Source organism: Oreochromis aureus, linkage group 23 (genome assembly GCF_013358895.1).
Source record: "Oreochromis aureus strain Israel breed Guangdong linkage group 23, ZZ_aureus, whole genome shotgun sequence".
In the NCBI taxonomy this organism is placed as follows: Eukaryota; Metazoa; Chordata; class Actinopteri; order Cichliformes; family Cichlidae; genus Oreochromis; species Oreochromis aureus.
The window spans coordinates 3,465,135-3,485,344 of record NC_052963.1 but is presented as its reverse complement, the minus strand read 5'-3'; the positions used below and the strand labels follow the sequence as shown (position 1 = coordinate 3,485,344).

Sequence of the window (20,210 nt, the reverse complement as noted above, 5' to 3'; positions counted from 1 at the left end):
CTGTCAGTCATGCAGTAGAAGTTGGGAACAGAGCAGCTGTGAAATCTGTCTTTGTTATTATGCTCAGCGTCTGTTAGTTTACATTTTGACTGGACAATTGTGAGCTCTTTGTTATGCACAAAACAACATAGTTTTCTTTTATTTATAGAGCATCATTATTTTTTTTTTTGCGATTAATATTTTATTGTATTTTTTAGAACACTACAGTCCACTGTAGAGACAGATTACATCACATAGAAAAAAAGCATCAGCATATCAGCAGAACAGTAGAGAACACAAAACCAAAATGAGGGGGGATGAGCAAAGCAAGAGATAAACAAAAATAAATAAATAAATAAATAAATAAGTAACGAAAAAACAACAACAAAAAAAACAAAAAAAACAAAACAAAAAAAACCCCAAAACAAAGACAGCCAGCCTATGACTACGTGGGTCTTACTGCATGTCACACTCTGACCTCCCTGAGTGCGCTTCTTCAGAATTCCAGTGTCTGTCCCACTCTAAGTGCTAGTCTGATCCTTTTATTCTGGACAGATATGGATCCCACTTCAGATGGAAACTCTCCACTTTATTCAGAAGCCTGTATGAAAGTTGTTCTAGTGCAGCGAGTCTCCCTAGTTGAATATGCCATACAGAGACAGGTGGGGTGGAAGGGGCCTTCCACTGGGAGATAATGAGTTTACGCCCCAGCATCAATGCAGTCTGTACCCACTCAGCGGCCTTAGGCGGAGCATTTTTAAGGAGTGATGGGTCCCCCAAAACAAATAGTCTTGGTGAGAAAGGAATATCCCATCGTATAGTTAATTTGATAAAGTCATGTATCTCAGTCCAAAAGGTTTGGGTTTTAGGACAGCTCCAAATCATATGGGTCAATGTGCCCACCCCAGTCTGACATCTCCAGCATTCAGGGGACCGTATGAGGTTCGCCCTATACAGTCTGTGTGGCGACCAGTAAATTCGGTATAGTAATTTGAATTGGATTAGCCTCGTTCTAAGTTCCCTAGACACCTTTTTACTATTCTGCAAAATTGTAGTCCATTCCTGATCCGTAAAAACCACACCAAGGTCAGATTCCCAAGCTAACCGGAGGGCGGGAAGCCCTTTACTCGTGCCCTCAACAAGCATTGAGTAGTATTTAGAGACTTCACGACCTACCCCAAAGATTTTTTTGATGTAGCTGAGATATTCAATCGTAGGAGGTGGTGTGGAGGAGGAACCAAAGGTTTTGAGCAATAAGTGCCGGAGCTGCAAGTACCTCCAGAACTGACTCTGTGGCAACTGAAACTATGCTTTAAGGTCATTGAAGGACTTGAGAATTCTCCCCTGATACAGGTCTCCGAGAACAAGTATCCCTCTCTGGACCCACAGTCTCCAGAAAAACGGAAACTTATTAATGCAAAGTTTGGGATTGAGCCATATGGAGGCCTCAGTATGAAGGTGGGAATTAAAATTTAACAGCAAGGCCACCTTCTTCCAGACGGTCTGTAGGAATGAAAGAATGGGGTGGGTTTGTATATCTGGTGGGAGCTTGGTGGTTAAAATGTGCATCGGAGGGAGTGGTGAGCACAAAGCACTCTCCAGACTAAACCATGGGGGGGCTCGTTCTGGAGGGAGAGCCCAGCGAACCATGTGTCTCAGACTGAAAGCATAATGGTAAAACAGTAAATTTGGGACCCCTAGGCCACCCGACTCCACTGGTTGCTGTAGCTTTTTAAGCTTTATTCTAGGGCGCCTGTTATTCCATATGAATTGGTTACATAACCTGTCAAATTGCTGAAAATATTTTGATGGGATTTTTAGCGGGAGTGTTTGTAGTAGGTAATTAAATTTTGGAGCACAATTCATTTTGATGATGTTAACTTTACCCCAAAGGGTGAGAAACAAAGGGGACCATCTAATTATGTCAGTTCTGAACTTGTCCAATAGAGGTTCAAAATTAGCCTGAACTATGTTGTACAACAAACGGGGGAATGTAATACCCAGGTATTTAATCCCAGTCTGAGGCCAGCTGAAATCCCCTGGCTGGAACAGGGTTTTGGGGCAGAAGGCTGTCAGGGGGAGCGCTTCAGACTTTGACCAATTTACTCTATATCCTGATATATTAGAGAACCGGTTAATAATTCTTAAGAGAGCAGGTAGAGAGCGTTCTGGCTGCGATATTAGGACCAGGGCGTCATCAGCATATAGCATCAATTTGTGATTATCATTGTGGACCTGGATACCTGGAAAATCAGGGTCTCTACGTATTGTCGCTGCCAGAGGCTCTAAAGCTAGAGCAAAAAGCAGAGGACTCAGTGGGCAGCCCTGTCTTGTACCTCTGTGGAGGTCGAAGGACTGTGATATAATACGGTTCGTTAGTATTGATGCTCTTGGATTGTTGTAGAGAAGTTTGACCCACCTTATGAATTTTGGGCCAAAGCCAAATGCTTCCATTACAAAAAATAGAAAACGCCACTCTACCCTGTCGAATGCTTTCTCTGCATCTAGGGAGAGGGCTATAGCTGGAGAAAAGTCCCCTGTAGGGGATTTATTCTGGGTTGCCCACATAATATCAATTAGGCGTCTAACATTATCGGCAGAGCTGCGAGTCCGAATAAAACCAACTTGGTCGGGGTGTATTAAGTAAGTCATGACCTTATCTAATCTGGTTGCTAGTACCTTGGCTAAAATTTTGCAATCGCAATTGATCAACCTTATTGGTCTGTAACTCTTACAGTCAAGCAGGTCTTTGTTTTTCTTTAAGACAAGGGAAATAAGTGCCTCCGACAGTGTTGGTGGCAGGCTGCCCTTATCCAGGGCCTCCTCAAACATTTGAAGGAGTAAAGGGGAGAGCTCCTCTGCAAAGTTCCTGTAAAATTCTGCTGTGAACCCATCCAACCCAGGGGCCTTGTCGATTGGAAGGTTTTTGATTACCTTTAAGATCTCTTCCTTTGAAATTGGGGCGTCCAGGGAGTCCACCTGTGTCTTAGAGAGAGCTGGGAGGTTGAGGGGGGAGAGAAAACTGTTAATTTCCTGAGAGTGTGCTTGTACTTCTGAGGAGTAGAGTTGCATATAGAAATCTCTAAAAGCTTCATTCACTTCAGAGGGTTTTGACACCAGAGTGCCATCCTGTGCTCTAATTGCTGCTATGATAGTCTGAGCTTCTTTTTGTTTAATATATTTTGCAAGCAGTTTGCCAGGTTTATCTCCATCTTCGAAGTATTTCTGCCTAGCCGAAATAGAGAAACTCCATTTTCTGAGTCAAAATTGAGTTGAACTCATATTTAAGTCTAGTTAGGTGGGTCAGATTTGCTGAGCTCATGTCTGCCTTAAAAGCGGCTTCAGCTATGGCGATCTTCCTCTCCAGGTCTATCTGCTTGGTCAGAGCAGTTCTTTTCTTATATGAGGCATGCTGGATTATGAACCCTCTAATAAAAGCTTTCAAAGCTTCCCATGCTACACCTGCACTAGGAGCTGTGGAGAGGTTAATTTCTATATAAGAATTGATCTGCTCTCTTAAGGAGTGGAGAAAGTTGGGATCATGTAAAGGCTTGAGTTTAGCCTCCACCTAGGAGGCTTGAGGGGTTACCAAATGAGCTCAGATGCAAGAGCACCAAGGCGTGGTCAGAAACGTGTATACTACCAATAGAGCAAGACAATGCTGAGGGCATGATAGAATTTGACACAAGAAAATAATCTATTCTTGAGAGAGTGTTGTGGGGGCAGAATAAAGGTGTAGTCTCTTGCGGATGGGTTGAATACTCTCCATACGTCTACCAAACCCAAGGTCCTACACATTTTATAGCGACCGAAGCTGATCTAGAGTGTCGCTGTGAGGGAGTGCTTGATCCAGTATATCATCCATGACCAAATTGAAGTCCCCTGCTATCAGGATTGGGTAGTCGGCCATATCACTAATTTTGCATTCCAAGTTTCCAAAAAAGGTGGGGTCGTCAATGTTTGGTGCATAGATATTGCTTAAAATCATCCTATGGCCTTGAATCTCAGCCAAGAGTAGCAATGTCCGCCCATCTTAGTCCTTAACCACCGGGTGCATTTAAACTGTAACCGCTTATGAATTAGAATTGCGACACCCCTACTCTGACTGCTGCCACACGAAAAAAATACCTGACCCACCCAATCACGGTAAAGTTTACCTGACTCTTGGGGAGACAAGTGAGTCTCTTGAAGAAAGACAATGTCAGCTTTTTTTGATTTGATAAATGTCATGATTTTCTTTTTTTTGATTGGATGGTTAAGGCCCTTTACATTCCAGGTCATAAAAGTAAGGGCCCTTTGTTGCTTATTCGCCATCATGCAATACGTATCAGACATATAACAGTGGGGTAACTTATTATTAGAACCAGGAGTTCAGTGCTGAGTGGACAATATTTGGAAGGCTGGCTGTAAGAAAAGTGGGGGGGTTTGGGAGTAAATAAAAATAACAATCGATAAACATTCAAACAGATACTTCTGGGGCAACCGAGAACACTAGTTACCCTCAGGTGGGGTATAAGCCCCAAAAAATAAAACATAAACTTTATGGTCCGTGACTCTAACCAGTCGAACAGTCATAAACAGGACCCGTCGCCAGCAGCAGCAGCATATTAAGTCGATGTAATATGAGGAAACCAGTCAATCCGGGACTTAGCTAACTGAACAAACCTCTATGCAGATTGGTTAGAACTGTCCCCTGACAAACTGAAAAGGGCTTCATAACAACTGAATTACTAAAAGAGGAATTTAATAGTCTTAGTGAGCTTCTCTACCAAGCAGATTGGATCGTATTCTCAAAAGTAGCACAACCGAAAAAGTCAAATCAAACTACGAAGCCCTATAATATTGAGACTGAACAGTTAGGAGGTGCAAAGTATATCGTGTATGGCATGTTAATTAACGCTAGGGCAAAAGAGAAAAAGGAAAAGGAAAAGAAAAGGGTAGTGTTTAAATCCAAGCCCTGATTATAAATAACTCCCTTAAGGTAAAGACAGAATGTAGTCCTGGGCTTTTTTGGGGTCGGTAAACTCACGTCTGCCCTCCGTCATTTTCAGCACCAGCACCGCTGGGAACAGTAGGGAGAACTTTATCTTCCTTTCGTGCAGCAGCCGTTTACAGGGATTGAATGCCGCTCGTTTGTCCGTGACAAGTTTGGAGTAGTCAGGGAAGATCATAATGCGGTGGCCGTTCCAGCTCAGCTGTCCCAGCCTCCGCGCAGCTTCCACGACCCGTTCCCTGTCCTGGAATCGCAGAAATCGGGCGATGATGACCCTCGGGGGATGACCGTCAGGTTTGCGTCTCACCAGGCTGCGGTGTGCGCGGTCAATCTCCAGCCCGCCCGGGAAGTCGACCTTCAAGAGTTGTGGGATCGTGTTGCGCACGAATGCTAGAGCGTCCGAACCCTCGCAGCCCTCTGGAAAGCCGGCAAAGCGCAGATTGTTTCTCCGTCCTCTGTTTTCGAGGTCGTCTAATTTCTGTCGTGGAGCGTTCACTTCGTCACTAGTAGCAGGAGGATTTTCCTTTAGCGCTCTGCTAGCATCCTCAAGGAAATCCAGACGAGACTCAGTGTTGCTTATTCAAGTAGCCATATCCGCTAGCTTAGCCTCCACTGCCCTCGTAGCAGTTTGAATAGCATTCAGCTTGCTCTCTTGTGTCTCGGAGGTTTCCTTAAGTAGCACGTAAATACTTGCAATGTCTTTGGCCATTTGTTCAGCTGTAGCAGTCTGAATAGTATCCGACATTGGAGGTGAGGGCGGGTGCGCCTCGTTAGCTTTCGCCGACGTGTCCTTGCTAGCGCCTTCCTGCCGTCGAAGCGTAAGTTTTTGTTGGTGACTCGGCATTTCTGAGTTTTCACGGAGAGTCTTCAAGCTTCCCACTGTCCTGAGGTGATATTTTGTAAGTGTTATGTAGCGTAACGTTCAAAGTCTAATACAAATTAGCTGCCACTGCGACGGAGCTTCCCCATTCAAGCTGCCATCTTGACCGCCTACGTCACCGGACTCAGAGCATCATTATTTAATAAATGCTCATAATTTATTTTTGAGTAGTTTTTTTTTCATGTACATCTATGCTGTATGTTAATAAAAGTGCCTGTGTGACATCTGGGACACAGCTTTGACTAAGAACTCTCTTTTTGTTCTTACTTTATGGCTTTAAAAAAATATCGAGATATATATCTTATATCGCCATCCAACTAAAAAATATCGAGATATGAATTCTGGGTCATATCGCCCAGCTCTAGGGCACTCACACATGGACTCTATACTCAGACCAGGTTCAATGCACTACTTTCAAGCACTTTGCAACCTGCCCTCTAATGTGTGCCTTCATCCTGTTTTGTATTCGTGCTATCCTACTATTTACGTTTTTATTCCATGCACAGTGTACATGTACAATGACAATAATATTCTATTCTAAGATGTGCAGACACACGCATGGAGTAAAGAAGCAAAATGCACACTCACATGCAGGTGTGGTTAAACAAAAGGCGAGGCATTTATTTTGGCCAGAGAGAACAATAATAATAATATTAATAATAATAATAATAATGGATTGGATTTATATAGCGCTTTTCAAGGCACCCAAAGCGCTTTACAATGCCATTATTCATTCACGCACACATTCATACACTGGTGGAGGCAAGCTACGGTTGTAGCCACAGCTGCCCTGGGGCAGACTGACAGAGGCGAGGCTGCCATATCGCGCCATCGGCCCCTCTGGCCAACACCAGTAGGCGGTAGGGTAAAGTGTCTTGCCCAAGGACACCACGACCAGAATAATAGAAAACACAATAGAAAAAGATGGAACAAAAGCCAATAGTGGGAAATAACACTAGGAAAACAGTAATACTAAAGCTGGCAGACCCAAGGAGAAGATGACTGATGTTCTGAGAAGAGACAGAGGGAGAGTGAGACAATACATACACAAGGAGGTGATTAGGAAAATTGGAGACACATGGCAAAACACACAACAGAATGGAGTCAAGCTAATGAGGCAGGGAGAGGAAGCATAGACAATGAGACCCAGACCAAGACACAAACTTGACAAAGAAAAGGTAAATGGACATGACTGACTTCACAAAGGCGACGCTGGGGAGAAGACACTTAGATGAGACTAAGACAGACTGGACGCAAAAGGGAACAAAATTAAACAAAGAAATCTTCCCGTTGTTTTCATGGCATCACTGGAAAAAGGCTGAAGTTAACCTTGCAAACCACATTTTCTACATGGTGTATACAGGGTACAGTGGTCACTAACTCAGCATTAGCATGATTTTAATTTTTTTAAGTAAAGAGACCTGTTTGACATTTGACCACTGTTAAAAAAATAAATGTATTCATATAGCACTTTTCACAGATAAATGTCACAAAGTGCTTCACAATAAAACAAACCCCCCCCCCCAATTAATTAAAACATAAAACAACAAATTAATTGTTGTCTGTATAGAAGTGTCTTTTAAAACAGTCAATGGAGTCTGTACAACTTAAAGAAAACTGAAGAGTATTCTATAGCCTTGGTGCCTGAAAAGCGTGTTTTGAACCTAGTACATGGGACCAACCAAGCATGAGGTTTCAACAGGTCAGTTTTTTACTGGGGAGCTTCGCCATGTAGAGCCCTAAAAGTTAAAACTAAAATTTTTAAATTTATCGGCAATCAATGAAGAGAAGCCAAAAGGTAATATGCAATCTCTTGTTAGTGCCAGTTAAAAGTCTTGTCGCAGCATTCTGTACAGTCCAACGTCCAAAGTTAATTTGGAGAATCGATTCTCAAGCAACACTGAACTGTCAAATATGACGCCCAAATTTGAGACTCGACTGAACAGAAGAGCCGAAAAAACCCCCCACTGATATTCCAACTTACCCAAAAGGAATATAAAATGAGCCCGATATCGACCACCCACTTACCCCACGTCGTAATAAGACACTGAAGAAGAAGAAAAAAAGGAAGCATCCAGGGTAGCAATTCTTGTTTCTGTTAAGCTGGGCATACACTGTGCGATTTTTTTTTTCAGTCGCGTTATTCAGCTTCAGCTCAAACTGCACGATTGACTCGCAGGGGTTATAAGTTCGTAGGTCATGATGCAGGGTCTCACACTATACGGCCCGATGCTCTGATGCAACCTGAGTGCTCACACTGTGCGTCCATAAAATGAAGGTTATAACAGAAATTCTGTCGCTCGCTCTCTCTCTCTGTCTTTCACTCACACAGACTCACACCACAACCATCAACTTTGCTAAATTGCTAATGAAAAACATTGATCAGGGAGCTGTGATTGAGCAGCAGTGTAAATCCAACTATTTTCATGGTTGTTGTGGTTGTGATAATTTTGTGATGCCACATCGAAAAGACTCAGATGAGCTTTCCAAAGTTCTACAAGTGCCTCCATCGCTTGTGTCCAGATCACACGCTGCACTGCTGTGCTACTCCGTCTCTTTCACCGACATTTATGTGTTTGCGCGTGCGCAGTGTGAGCGGCTGAGGTGACACCGCATTGGGAGCTGGTTGTGAGGCGTTGATCGCTTCTCGTTACCCCACGTATACTACACGATGCACGAAACACGATGAAGGCCAAACTCGGGCCGATCACCAAAACGGTTGCACGACTCAAAAATTGGCTCAAAATGGGCCAAAAATCGTACAGTGTATGCCCAGAATTACACTGTCATAGACTTTAAACTGGTGTAATTTTGCTATTGAAACTATGATATTGATATTATGATATTGATAGACAAAGTTGTAGAAAATAGTGCAACTCGTTAATATAAATTACCTATCATTACAAAAATACAACAGACTGAATGCACAGTCTAAACCAGGGGTCGGCAACCCTGGGCACGTGTGCCACAGCTGGTACGCGAAGGGTTAACTGATGGCACGACCATAGCTGGACTGGCCATTGGGCATACTGGGCATTTACCCAGTGGGCCGATGGTGATGTTTCGTTTTTATGGGCCGATGATTTTTATTTTTATTTTTTTTATATATAAACAGTGAAAAGTGGTGGATTGGCCGGATGCTGGCAGATGTGTAAAAATAACTCAGTTGTTTGGTGGTGGCTGTGGCGGAGCTTCCACAGAGGCCAGCAGGTGGATGAGGGAAAGGGGAGGCAGGAGGACGAGTGTCAGGTGAACTGAACTTCAGGTAAGAAGTTATGACCTGCAGTCTATCTGGGTCAGATATAAACCAAGTTTAGGTGGAATTTATTTTCGTTGTGCTGACTTTTTACAGTCAGTTACAATAACTCGTACTGCGTACTAGCTAGCATGACGGAGTTTCTATACAGCTGGGTGGGTGCTATGATGTTACTGATAGTGAACTTTATTTTATTCATGAGGTTAGTTAGTAGAGTTGCCACCCCTTAAAAAACAGAATCGTCCCGCATTCAGAGAAAATATTACGCGTTTCGTATTGAGCTGAAAAGGAACACAGTTTGTCCCGGACTTCAGCTAGAATGGAAAAAAGACACAAAGCTGGAGTTATTCTGCGTCTTTACGCTGTCAGCTGCCTCTTCTTCTCTCATTCAATCATGAAACTGATCAATGATCAGCTGATCAGCTTTTCTTTCACAAGTCCCGTCTTTTGTTTGTTTATCGCCCACTTTGCGCCAGAAAGAGGAAACCAGTGGATGTCGCGCTAAACAACAGCAGCGCGTTTAAGCTTGATCAGCTGATGTTAGAATTTATGTTAAAGTTTATGCAGTCCCCTTCAGCCTGTTACCCACTACTCTCTACCTCACCTTTGGACTACACCTAGTATCAGCTGATGTTTGCTGGAGCCACAGCTGTAAAAGCTGCTGGTCATGATGTCGGTTTGGATATGTGGTGAGAGGGAAACATGAAGATGAAACCAGGAGATGTCCTTACTGAATCATCAGAGCTGAGCAGGTGATGGAGAAACAGGTTTACCTTTTAGGTGACATGAATGAGTTGAAGGGAAGTTATGAACTGTTTCTGAGAGACAAATAACACCAGGATCCTTTTCTGTGTAGCTGACAGCTGGTAACTGTGCAGGGGCGGGTCTAGCAAAGTTTTGCCAGGGGGCCAGGTAGGGCATTAACAGGGAAAGGGGGGCACAAAGAAATACTTTTCTTTCTTATTCTCATTTAAAATTTCTCGCTTTTAATAAATAATTATCTGAATCTTACAACCAAAGTGTTTATCTGATGTAAAATGTATAGAAATCATACATATACCAACAAGACAGTGTACATCACTGTCACAACAGCGTTTGTTTTCATTCAAAGGCTTTATGGCTTTTCCTATAATACCTGGTGGGCCGATCTCTAGTCAAAATGCCCGGGCTGATTTTTTGTCCCAGTCCAGCCCTGGGCACGACACGCAGTGAATTAATCTGAGAAGGTGCATTAAAAAATAAATGGCCCGGCCAGCGGTGCACATCGCAAATTAGCTCGCATAGACACATTAGTTGTGCCGCTTCTTAATGACGGTATCTTAGCTAACAAGCCCAACTACCAGATTCAACTTGTAATTGGTTAAAAATAACTTAGCCTACCGGTGAGAGGGACGTTGCTAGCTGGCAGTTTTTTCAAGCGATGTTGAAATTTCCACATTCCGACACTTCAAATGCTTCAGGAGCTGTCCGCTCAGTGCAGCATCACCACCACGGAAATACACGGATACATCCGTAGACTCGACACAGAATTCACAATGCGTTTTAGGGACTTTCAGGTGTATGGACCAATGTTTTCTTTTCTGATCAAACCAGAAAGCTTTAATGAGCAGCTGGGTTTGTCTCGCATTAACTGGCTGGACACAGAGGACATCGAAATGCAGCTGATTGAACTGAAAATCTCGACTCTGTGGGGTCAAAGTTTGCAGAACTACAGACGCAGCTGGAATCCACAGCTGTACGTGTTCATGGAGCTGCATTTTCACCTGCTGGACATCACTACCTGACAAGTTTAACTGTCTTCAGAACATTGCAGAGGCCTTATTGACAGTATTTGGCTCTACATATGTGTGAGCAGATTTTCTCTCAAATGAGTGTCCTCAGGTAGCCGTCTGAAAGCTGGACACTCGGAGACCTGTGTCTCTGAGTGGGAGACCAGGATCACATTAACATCTGTATCCCTGTATTAACAAACATACCATATTGGCCCAGTTTATTTTTCTTATCATTGTTGTGAGGAGACCATAGATTTTCTGTTGTACAGTTCATTTGCTGTTATGGATAAAAAGTGTCTTTTTTTTTTTTGTTTGTTTCAAAATAGCTGGTAACTATTCACTGATAGCTGCCATCACCTGCAAACAAATATAATTCTATAAAGTTGTTCTATATAGTGTGTAACTGTTAATATAGAGCGTTATTAAATTTATTGCTAATGCAATCATATGGCACATTGACTTCTGAGGAAATTTTAGATGGCACTCATCATCAGAAAGGTTGCCGACCCCTGGTCTAAACAAACACTGTTACTGTAGAGCTGCAGAGGGCTGGTGGAGAAGAATATTTCAAGAATTCAATAAAAATTCAGAACTTGTAACAGCTTGTAATAAAAAAATGTAATTAGGATAAAAATAAACAAAGACTAAGCAAGCTTTGAAAGTAAGAAAGTGTAAACAATATTTATTGTTATAGAGTTAAGTTTAAAAGGGCCAAACACCAAAGGTTTGAAAACATCCTTAGAATCTTTGATTATTATGCCAAAACCACAACACAGTTATCTGCTGTCCCATTTAAGAAAGCAAGCTATCTAAATATTCACAAAAATACAAAAAGAATTGTTAATAATTAGTAAAGTAAAAGTATATAAGTGTAATAAGTATAAAAAGTAGTAATAATATTAATACCTGTGTGCTAAAGTCATTAAAAGCTGTTGTAATTTTTCCCAACAAAACGGAGAGTAACTGATTAAAAATTAAGAAGCTTTTGTCAATTAAATCTTTCAGAAGTAATCCATTAAATCAATCTGGCATGTTATCACCAGCTGTGTGTCATGCCAGAGAAACGCCCACCATCTTTTTCTGTACCTATAGGCCTTGCTCTATGAGGTTACCTTGAATTGATACTAAGCTAACTTCAGCTTTGTTCTACTAGTTCACACGCAAGAGTAACATATAAGAGATATATGCAGAGTAACTGGTGATAAACTAGTAATTAAATTTGTTTTCCATCTTTGAGCAAGTGAGTTTCAGTTTCTCACCAATGTGGTATAAGCCGATCCAGTCAGCTGCATCAACTTCCTCCTTTATGTCCCAGGAGATCACCAGTTGGCTGTGACCCAGAGTCACCTGGTATGTAGAAGCTGTGAGCGATGACCGACTTTCTGAAGTCACCAGGTCTGTGTCACTATTGGCCCGCTGAAGCCCCAGTCCTGCGGTTTCTGGCTGATTCCCTGATGACATTGTAGAGGAGGCCGAGGTCGAGGCTCCAATTGGTTCCTGCACTGACAAGCTGCAGACGTCAGGCCCAATCGTGTAGGGTCGGGTATGTGGAGTGCGCCGACGCACCGCCAGCAGGTGTTCCCTGGCACTGCCACTAGGTGATGATGAGGATGATGAAGAGGCAGTGGCAGTGGCAGCTGTTGCCATGGTAACAGTAGAGGGAGGTGAAGGGAGGGGATGAGAAGTTAGGGGGTTAGGTGATTAGCTAGTGATGCTGGTGCTGGAAGTGGTGAGTGTGGGGATGTAAAGGTGAGGATGGTGATGATAATGGTGGTGGACGTGTGGTGGTGGTGGTGGTGTGTGTGTGTGTGGGGGGGGGACTAGGGACGGGGGTGAGGGGGAAGGACAGCAGATGCAAAAAAAGAAAACAAATAAGGAAGTGGAAATTATGAAAATAGAGTATGAATAGCAAGAAATAAGACCAGCGACCGTTAGCTTAAACAAATGCAAAGGTAACAGGAGAAAAGGGAAGAAGAGGTGGAGGCAACTCTTCATCAGAATTGAATATTTGGAGCAGTGCAACTGTAGTATAAAATAAAGGGAACTGCTTGGATCATATTTCCACTGAAAAAAATCTTCTGGAGCGGTGGCAACATTTAGGACAAGGCACTTGAGAGTTTCCACAAGCTATCACTGAAATGAACATTAAGTGTTGGTGGCTGAAGCTTCTGTAAGCAGTCATTCATATCCTGTCATGTGACACCAGTCCATTTTAACACACACTTAAGTGCGAACAGTACAGTAGCCTCTTGCTTAAGAATTAGAATTTGCTTGAAAGTTTGAAAGTCATCCAGCCACACATTATAAAAAGAGAACCATGGAGGTGGGACAGGGGCAAAAAAAGATGCAGAAGGAAGGATAAAGATGAAGCCAAGATGATGCCACTTGTATTCCAGGTAGGAGGAAGTGATGACAGGGCTGGTCCTACAAACCACAAGGACTGTCAGGGATGAAAGGAGGCTGGAAACCTAAAGGAGAGAAAAAAAAGCAGCAAGTTGATTAAACAGCAAGAAAAAAAAAGCAATGAATTATCTTTTGTCATAATCTTTTGTGTTCTTAACAGTGGGTTATGTCACCTGAGACGACTGTCTGGATAATAATCCGTCAGTTTAAAATAATTTAAACGTTACCAGAGCCACTTGCAACACATGCAGAGCTTTGATAACAACAAACGGGGAAAATACCTCCAACATCTACAAACATTTGATCACACAGCATGCAGCAATTAGCACAAATGTAATGTCTAAGGGTGCTTAGCGATTGGGGCGAGGGAATCATTTCACCATAAACTGGCTGGGACCAGTTGCTCCCTGCAAGATTTCAGACAGAGGAGTGAAAGGAATTATAAGAAGAGTTGTCCAAGAGCCAAGGAACACTTGTGGAGAGCTACAGAAAGAGCTGGAATCAGCAGGTACAACTGTTTACAGGAAAACTATAATTAATGCACTGCATGTTACAAATAACTTTATGGACATCTATTGTTTGATTTCTTTGGATGTGATTGGATTGGATGAGTTATTACTGACATGTGGTGAGAGTTTCATTTCAATAGTACCTTTGAGAAATACATTTACTTAAAAAAATGGTGACATATTCAGTACTTATTATTATCTACATGACACATTAATGGGAAGAAAAAGCCAAAAATCATCCTGACACTGGCAAAGGCATCAACTACGGGCCACCACTATAGCATCATCTGCCCCTAAATTAAGGAAAATTATAAATTATATATGAAGCTGCTGGAAGTGCTTTCCAGCCTGCAGGTAAAATAAGTATTGTGTTGTGGTGGTGCAATTTTCTGGCGGTAGGGACATCGCAATTAAATTATTAACTCTAAAATATTAAAAACTGTGTTTAACTTGAAGAGTTTCTGGTTAACCCAAAGTTAATAGCTATTTTTTTTTATAAATCTGGAGCAAGTGTGTACAAACAGAACTGACCTCTTCGACAGCACTACTCACAAGCATGCTACATAAATAGCTGTAGCATGATTAGAGAACAATAGAGGGGTCCTGCCAAAGGGAACAGCTTCCTGTTCCCAGCACACCCACCACATTCCTCCATGTCACTTTGTGTCTGTTTGTTTTTCAATGCATTGCTCTGCTCAAGGTTAGAAGCACAACAAAGTGACTGAGTGTGTGACAGACTTGATGGCACTCCAATTATTTAATTAACTGTCTGCACATAATTGAGACAACACTATCAATCTGAGACGAAAGATGTCAGGACAAACTAGAAATGCAGACAACAAATGCTTTTATCTGAAGCAGTGCACTGATTTGCTTTGTTTTTTTAAGTCATATAGCAACTAGAGCAGGGCGATATGACCAAAAATATTTATCACGATATACATTTGAAAATTTGCGATAACGATATAACTGACGATATAACTGACACTAGACAAAATACTTTACAACTCCACAACTTTATTAGTGCAAAAAATCCCATCAATGTATTTTCACTTAAACAAGCAGCTGTTTTTTATGTGCATTAAAGTTATATAAAAATGTAACAGTGCAAATTCCTTGCGGACAGTTTAACCAAAAGGCATTTCCAGTGTAAACTGGCCGACATATCCTCAGCATAACCATGTATAATATCCACAAAATTTAAAAAGAGGTTATACACACACAATACGGTAATATTATGTTGAAGCACAGTACGTATCACTCTGCGAGGCTTCTGCCTACGATAGCCGTAATGCTCCGACAATCCATCAAGCGGTGCGGCTTCGTAGCTTAGCAAAGTCGTACTAAAACATTTGACAGATTTTCGAGCGCCGCGTACATAAAATCGTTTCGAGGTCAGTAAACACAACCAGAATTCATACATAAGACACACGGGATTATAAGGGACACTGTCGATTTTCAGAAAAATCAAAGGATTGATTTTAAGTGTGCCGTATTTTCCAAAAAACACGGTAATAACGACGGCCCGCTAGCATGCTCTACCAAAAATAGTGCTTTGTTGTGTATCTGACGGACGAAAGCTAAACCAGTTCCACACCACTGAAGTTGCAGCATTTTTACAAACCAATTCTGGTTCATCCGTTTCATTTAACGATCCATTTTCACTCTTCTCATTCTGCGTCGCCGTCATGTGCGTATGTAAACATAGGCACTGCGCATGCGCGTTTTACCCATATTCTATCGCGATATTTCATTTTCCTATCGTTGCCCAAAATTACACCGGTATTACCGTGAACAGTATGATATAGCCCAGCCCTAATAGCAACTGCAACACTGTGTCCAGGACACAATGGGAACTCAATGTACCCTTCCAATAATTAAAAGGGGTGCAATTAAAGCCTAGAAAGATGCATTCTGGACAGTTATGTACATGTTTACATTGACACTGAAATGCATTTGAAGTAATTCAAATGTAACTCATATTGTACACAAACAGACCGGATTTGTAGTTCAGATTCTGTAAACTTACCTAAACAACAATATTGTCCAGCCATAAATATTTCCAGTGTAAATTTGGCTATTATAGGATTTGCTCCTATGTATTTCGATGCTGAATATCCCCAAAGATGGGAGCATGAAATTGTCCAAAATGTCTTGATATGTTGAAGGATTAAAACTTTTAACTAGAACTAAATAGCCAAGCCCAACATCTGAAAAAAACACCCACACCATAATTCCCCCTCCACCAAACTTTACACTTGGCACAGTGGGGTAAGACAAGTACGTTTCTCCCGGTGACCACGAAATCCAGACTCCTCCATCAGACTGCCAGATGGGAAAAGTGTGATTCGTCACTCCACTGCTCTAGAGTATAGTGGCGGCGTGTTTACACCACTGCATCCAATGCTTGCATTGCACTTGATGATGTAATGCTTGGATGCAGCTGCTTGGTCACGGAAATCTGTTCCATGAGGCTCTCTACACACTGTTATTGAGCTAAAGCTCCAGAGCTCTATAGCATGCATTTCACTTGCATTTGCCACTAAAAACAGACCTGGAGTAAAACATATTAAGCCCAAGCAGCCCATAGTTTTCTCTGAATATGCTATCACACTTCAATGTGGACTCTGTCTACTCACAAACGCCAGGGAACAAAGAAGCAGAGCTGTCATAGAGATGGTGAGCTCAGGTTAAGTTGAAAAAGAGTTTTTTTTCCTAGCATCCAAAACAGAAGCACTTGTTACTGTAATCAAAATCCTATACTTGGAAAAAGCAGGTGGGAGTTCTTAATTAAACCACCTCTATGAAAACTTAAATATGAAGAAAAGTGAACTTTCAAGCTCCTCCCATCCACTGCAGTTCATTTTACACAGTGAAAAATCTACAGTGATACCTGCAGTAACCAGGGATCAGTCTACTTGACCATCTACATTTCAAGGCTTTAGTAACATTGTTTTGTGGAGTTATAGAAATATAAATATATAAAAATTACATTTATTAAGTTGTGTTAATGTTTTAAAATATAAAAAGAAAATCCCCCACCCTCCCAACATGCCAGTAAAAATATACATGGGAGAGTAAAACGCCACTGACGTGGTGCTGTTAGGCAAGACAATAAATTATTAACATAAACCTAATGTTGCATCAAAGCACAGGGTATGTTTCTGAGAGTCTTTGTTGTTGCCACCACAGTAAAGGCTTAGAGCCACACATACTCATTCAAAAACACACAGGCACACACACACACACACACAAAGCATATACCCATGAACATACACCCACTTTATCTCATACAGGAGCCACAATACTCTCAGAACTCCTTTTGCCTCCTCAGTATTTAAGAAAGCATTCCAAGAAGACAGAGTAAAGGCTATTTTATTTTATGCTTTAGTTTAAATGGTATGTAAACCTTATTTTATTTGACATTAATGTGTTTGTGAATATTTATTTTTGCACTTAGGAAAATGATTTCTGCAAAAAAAAAAAAAAAGATTTTTAATCAAAGGAAGGGTTTTCGCTTTTTTGGCATTTATTGTATGCTGCTACACTATTACAACGCTTGAATTCTAAAATGGAAACCAATAAGCAGTTCCATTTAAAAGACATGTAAGTTTTTTTCCTTTTGAATATTCACTGTTACTTTCTTAGTAAGTATTTCTTATGTTATTACTTGACAGAGTAATAAACAGAATACTCGCTAAAATAATCGACAGCTGCAACATAATACAAGATTTGAACTGCAGCCAATTTGATTGGCTGGATGTTGACATAACTGGAAATAAAAACTACTCACGGTTTTAATATTGCCCACAGACTAGAATCAGCGGTTTACTGAGGTTTATGTTTAAAATCAAAAAAGCAAATTAGAAAAGACAGTAAGGAATTGAATTCAAGTAAAAACAGGGCAGGATGTCCTGCAAAGGAAGTGGTATCAAGTATCAAGTCAATAGCCCTAGCTGTCCAAGGTAGACTTAATACACTACAGAACTCAGCAGTACTGCTAATTTGCTAGTGAAAAAGTCACACATTCAACCAATGAAAGAAAAATTAATTGCCACTCAACCTACAAACAGAACCTTGGTTTATACTACATTTTACTATATACAGGTTACACAGTCAGGCTCAGACCCTGAGTAGACAAGTAGAGATGGTGAACAAATCAGAACTGTAGTGCACTCACACATTCAGATCAACCTCAGAATAAGCCCTGATCCCCTGCTGAATCTGTAAATGTGTACACAAAGTCATTCTCTCTCTCGTTTTTTTTAAGGACAATTTCATTTTAATGACAGACAGCGTCAAGAAAAAAAATCATCACATAAAAGTTACAAATTGTTTTACATGTCACTGAGTGATCTAAGTAATGGTGAAGCACTCCTGTTGACAGATTCAATTTCTTCTATTTCAACTTCTCCAAAACCATAGGCAAGACCAAACAGCTGTCAAGTAAGATTCTAGACATGCACAAGGCTAAAATAAACTGCAAGACCACCAGCAAAATGTTTGGTGAGGTGGTGATAACTGTTTTTTTAGGATTATTAGAAAATGTTAGAAATATAAAATGACCATCAATCTCCAGACCATCATTGGGTCTGGAGAACTATGCCCAATGGCTTGAGAATGATCATGAGAAATGTGCTACTTCAACGCAAAACTACACTGAAGGAGCTTGTTGATAATGGAAGTTAGGTCACCAAGAACACTACTGGTAACACACTTTGCTGTAATGGATTGAGATCTTGCTGCACCTGCAAGGGCCCCCTGCTCAAGAAGGTACACGTACAGACCCATTTAAAGTTTGCCAGTTAACATTTAAATGATTCAGAGAAGGCTTGGGACAAAGTGTTGTGGTCAGACGAAATCGAGCGCTTTGGCATCAGTTGTGTTTGGAGGCAAAGAAATACTGAGTATGACCCAAAGAACAACATCCCCACCATCAAGCATGGAGGTGGAAACACTGTGTTTTGGGGCTGTTTTTCTGCTAAGGGTACAGGATGGCTTTACTGTCCCATGTACTGTAAAGTCTTGTAGGAGAACTTCTAAAACAGTAAGAACAGTTAATTGATGGGTCTCCAGCATGACAATGACAAGAAGAGTCAAAGTAGAAAGATAATATGTGGAGGGCGCTAAAGCTTTGAGGTGCGAAGCAGCGATAAGCCTAAAGGATTTAGAGTTTCTATAGAGAGAAGTGGACCAAAATCTGTGCAAGAAATTCGTTCTTGCTCATAATGGTTTCTAAGTCGTGTCATGACCCCCCACCCCGCCCCGCCCCGCCCCACACACACACACACACACACAGTATATGATAACAGGTTTAGCTCATTAACTCCTCCTTTGCTCCTACAGCTTTTCCTTCTGACAGCAATAAATGAAGATGATACTCGAGGCTAAAGATGTGTGTTGTGTGTTGTGTGTGCTGTTGCTAATTAGAGATTTATTTGTTCCTGCTGCTACATATGGATCAAAGAATGACTTCATCAGCTCACAATAGCAACCTCGTCAGAGGCAGACTGTTGCCTAAAGAAAATGGGATCATGTAGCGTTAACGGAAACAAAAACAACAGTTAAACCCTCAGCTTTTGAGGTTCTTCTCATAAACGCATACTCTATTGTGCTAAAAGAAGTATGTTATTACATATATAGGGAGACGCCTTCCGTACCTTTCGTTTAAAAAACAAAAACAACCCGTCGTTTACAGCGCTCTCTGAACGGCGAAAAATGGACCGAACACGTCGCTCACTGAAGGACAACAGGCCTCCTCACGGCCCTGACACAACAGATCCCTCATCAGCGTCCAAGCGAAATCCGCCGTTCCAGAAGCCAGGCGCAACCCCGCTGCCTCCTCGTACTCCAACAAGGGAAGCAACACCTCTTAAAAATGTTTGCTTCTTACGGCTCTCGTTTATAAATCATGGTTCCAACCTCGTTCTTTCTGCTGGTCGGTGATGTTGCCGATTTAAAAGATCTAATTTGCCTAGACCACTTCAAATCCCATCTCCTCGTTTCCTCGCCTCCCTACTCTTCATCCTTAGTTGGTACATACGCTATCCACGCTGGCGTGATCTAAAAAACAAACAAACAGTACTCTGAACATGAAGGTATGTTCCTATGAAAAGTCCTGCTCCGGAACTTTTGTTTGTAACAAAACCATTTCTTCCTGTGCGAAACCATGCAGCCCGTTCAGCGTCGAAATCAGTGATTTGACTGACACCTCCCACCTCCCACCTCCATCCCCTCCTTACGCCAAAGGTACCAAAAATGAGGGTCGGGGACCTTCAGGGATCGCTTAGAAGTATTTCAATTACAGGAGGAGAATTACTGTGTTAATCACAGAATTCAGTATGCTGTTTATATTTTTATATGGAAAGTTGAGAATGTGAAACGCATTGATATGAGGGGGGGACAAGGTCTGAATTAA

At 41.7% G+C, this 20,210-nt stretch overlaps 1 protein-coding gene across 1 annotated transcript in view; it reads right to left on the bottom strand.

Moving 5' to 3' along the window:
• hecw2b (HECT, C2 and WW domain containing E3 ubiquitin protein ligase 2b) overlaps nucleotides 1-20,002 on the bottom strand; it is a 109,798-nt gene extending 89,796 nt beyond the window's left edge. The window contains exons 1-2 of the mRNA XM_039607450.1: nucleotides 19,453-20,002; nucleotides 12,140-13,348 (exon numbers count right to left, since the gene is read on the bottom strand). Coding sequence (XP_039463384.1) covers nucleotides 12,140-12,527 — 388 coding nt within the window. The 5' untranslated portion in view covers nucleotides 12,528-13,348; nucleotides 19,453-20,002. The remainder of the gene's footprint in view (nucleotides 1-12,139; nucleotides 13,349-19,452) is intronic.
• Between the last annotated feature and the right edge of the window lie 208 nt (nucleotides 20,003-20,210).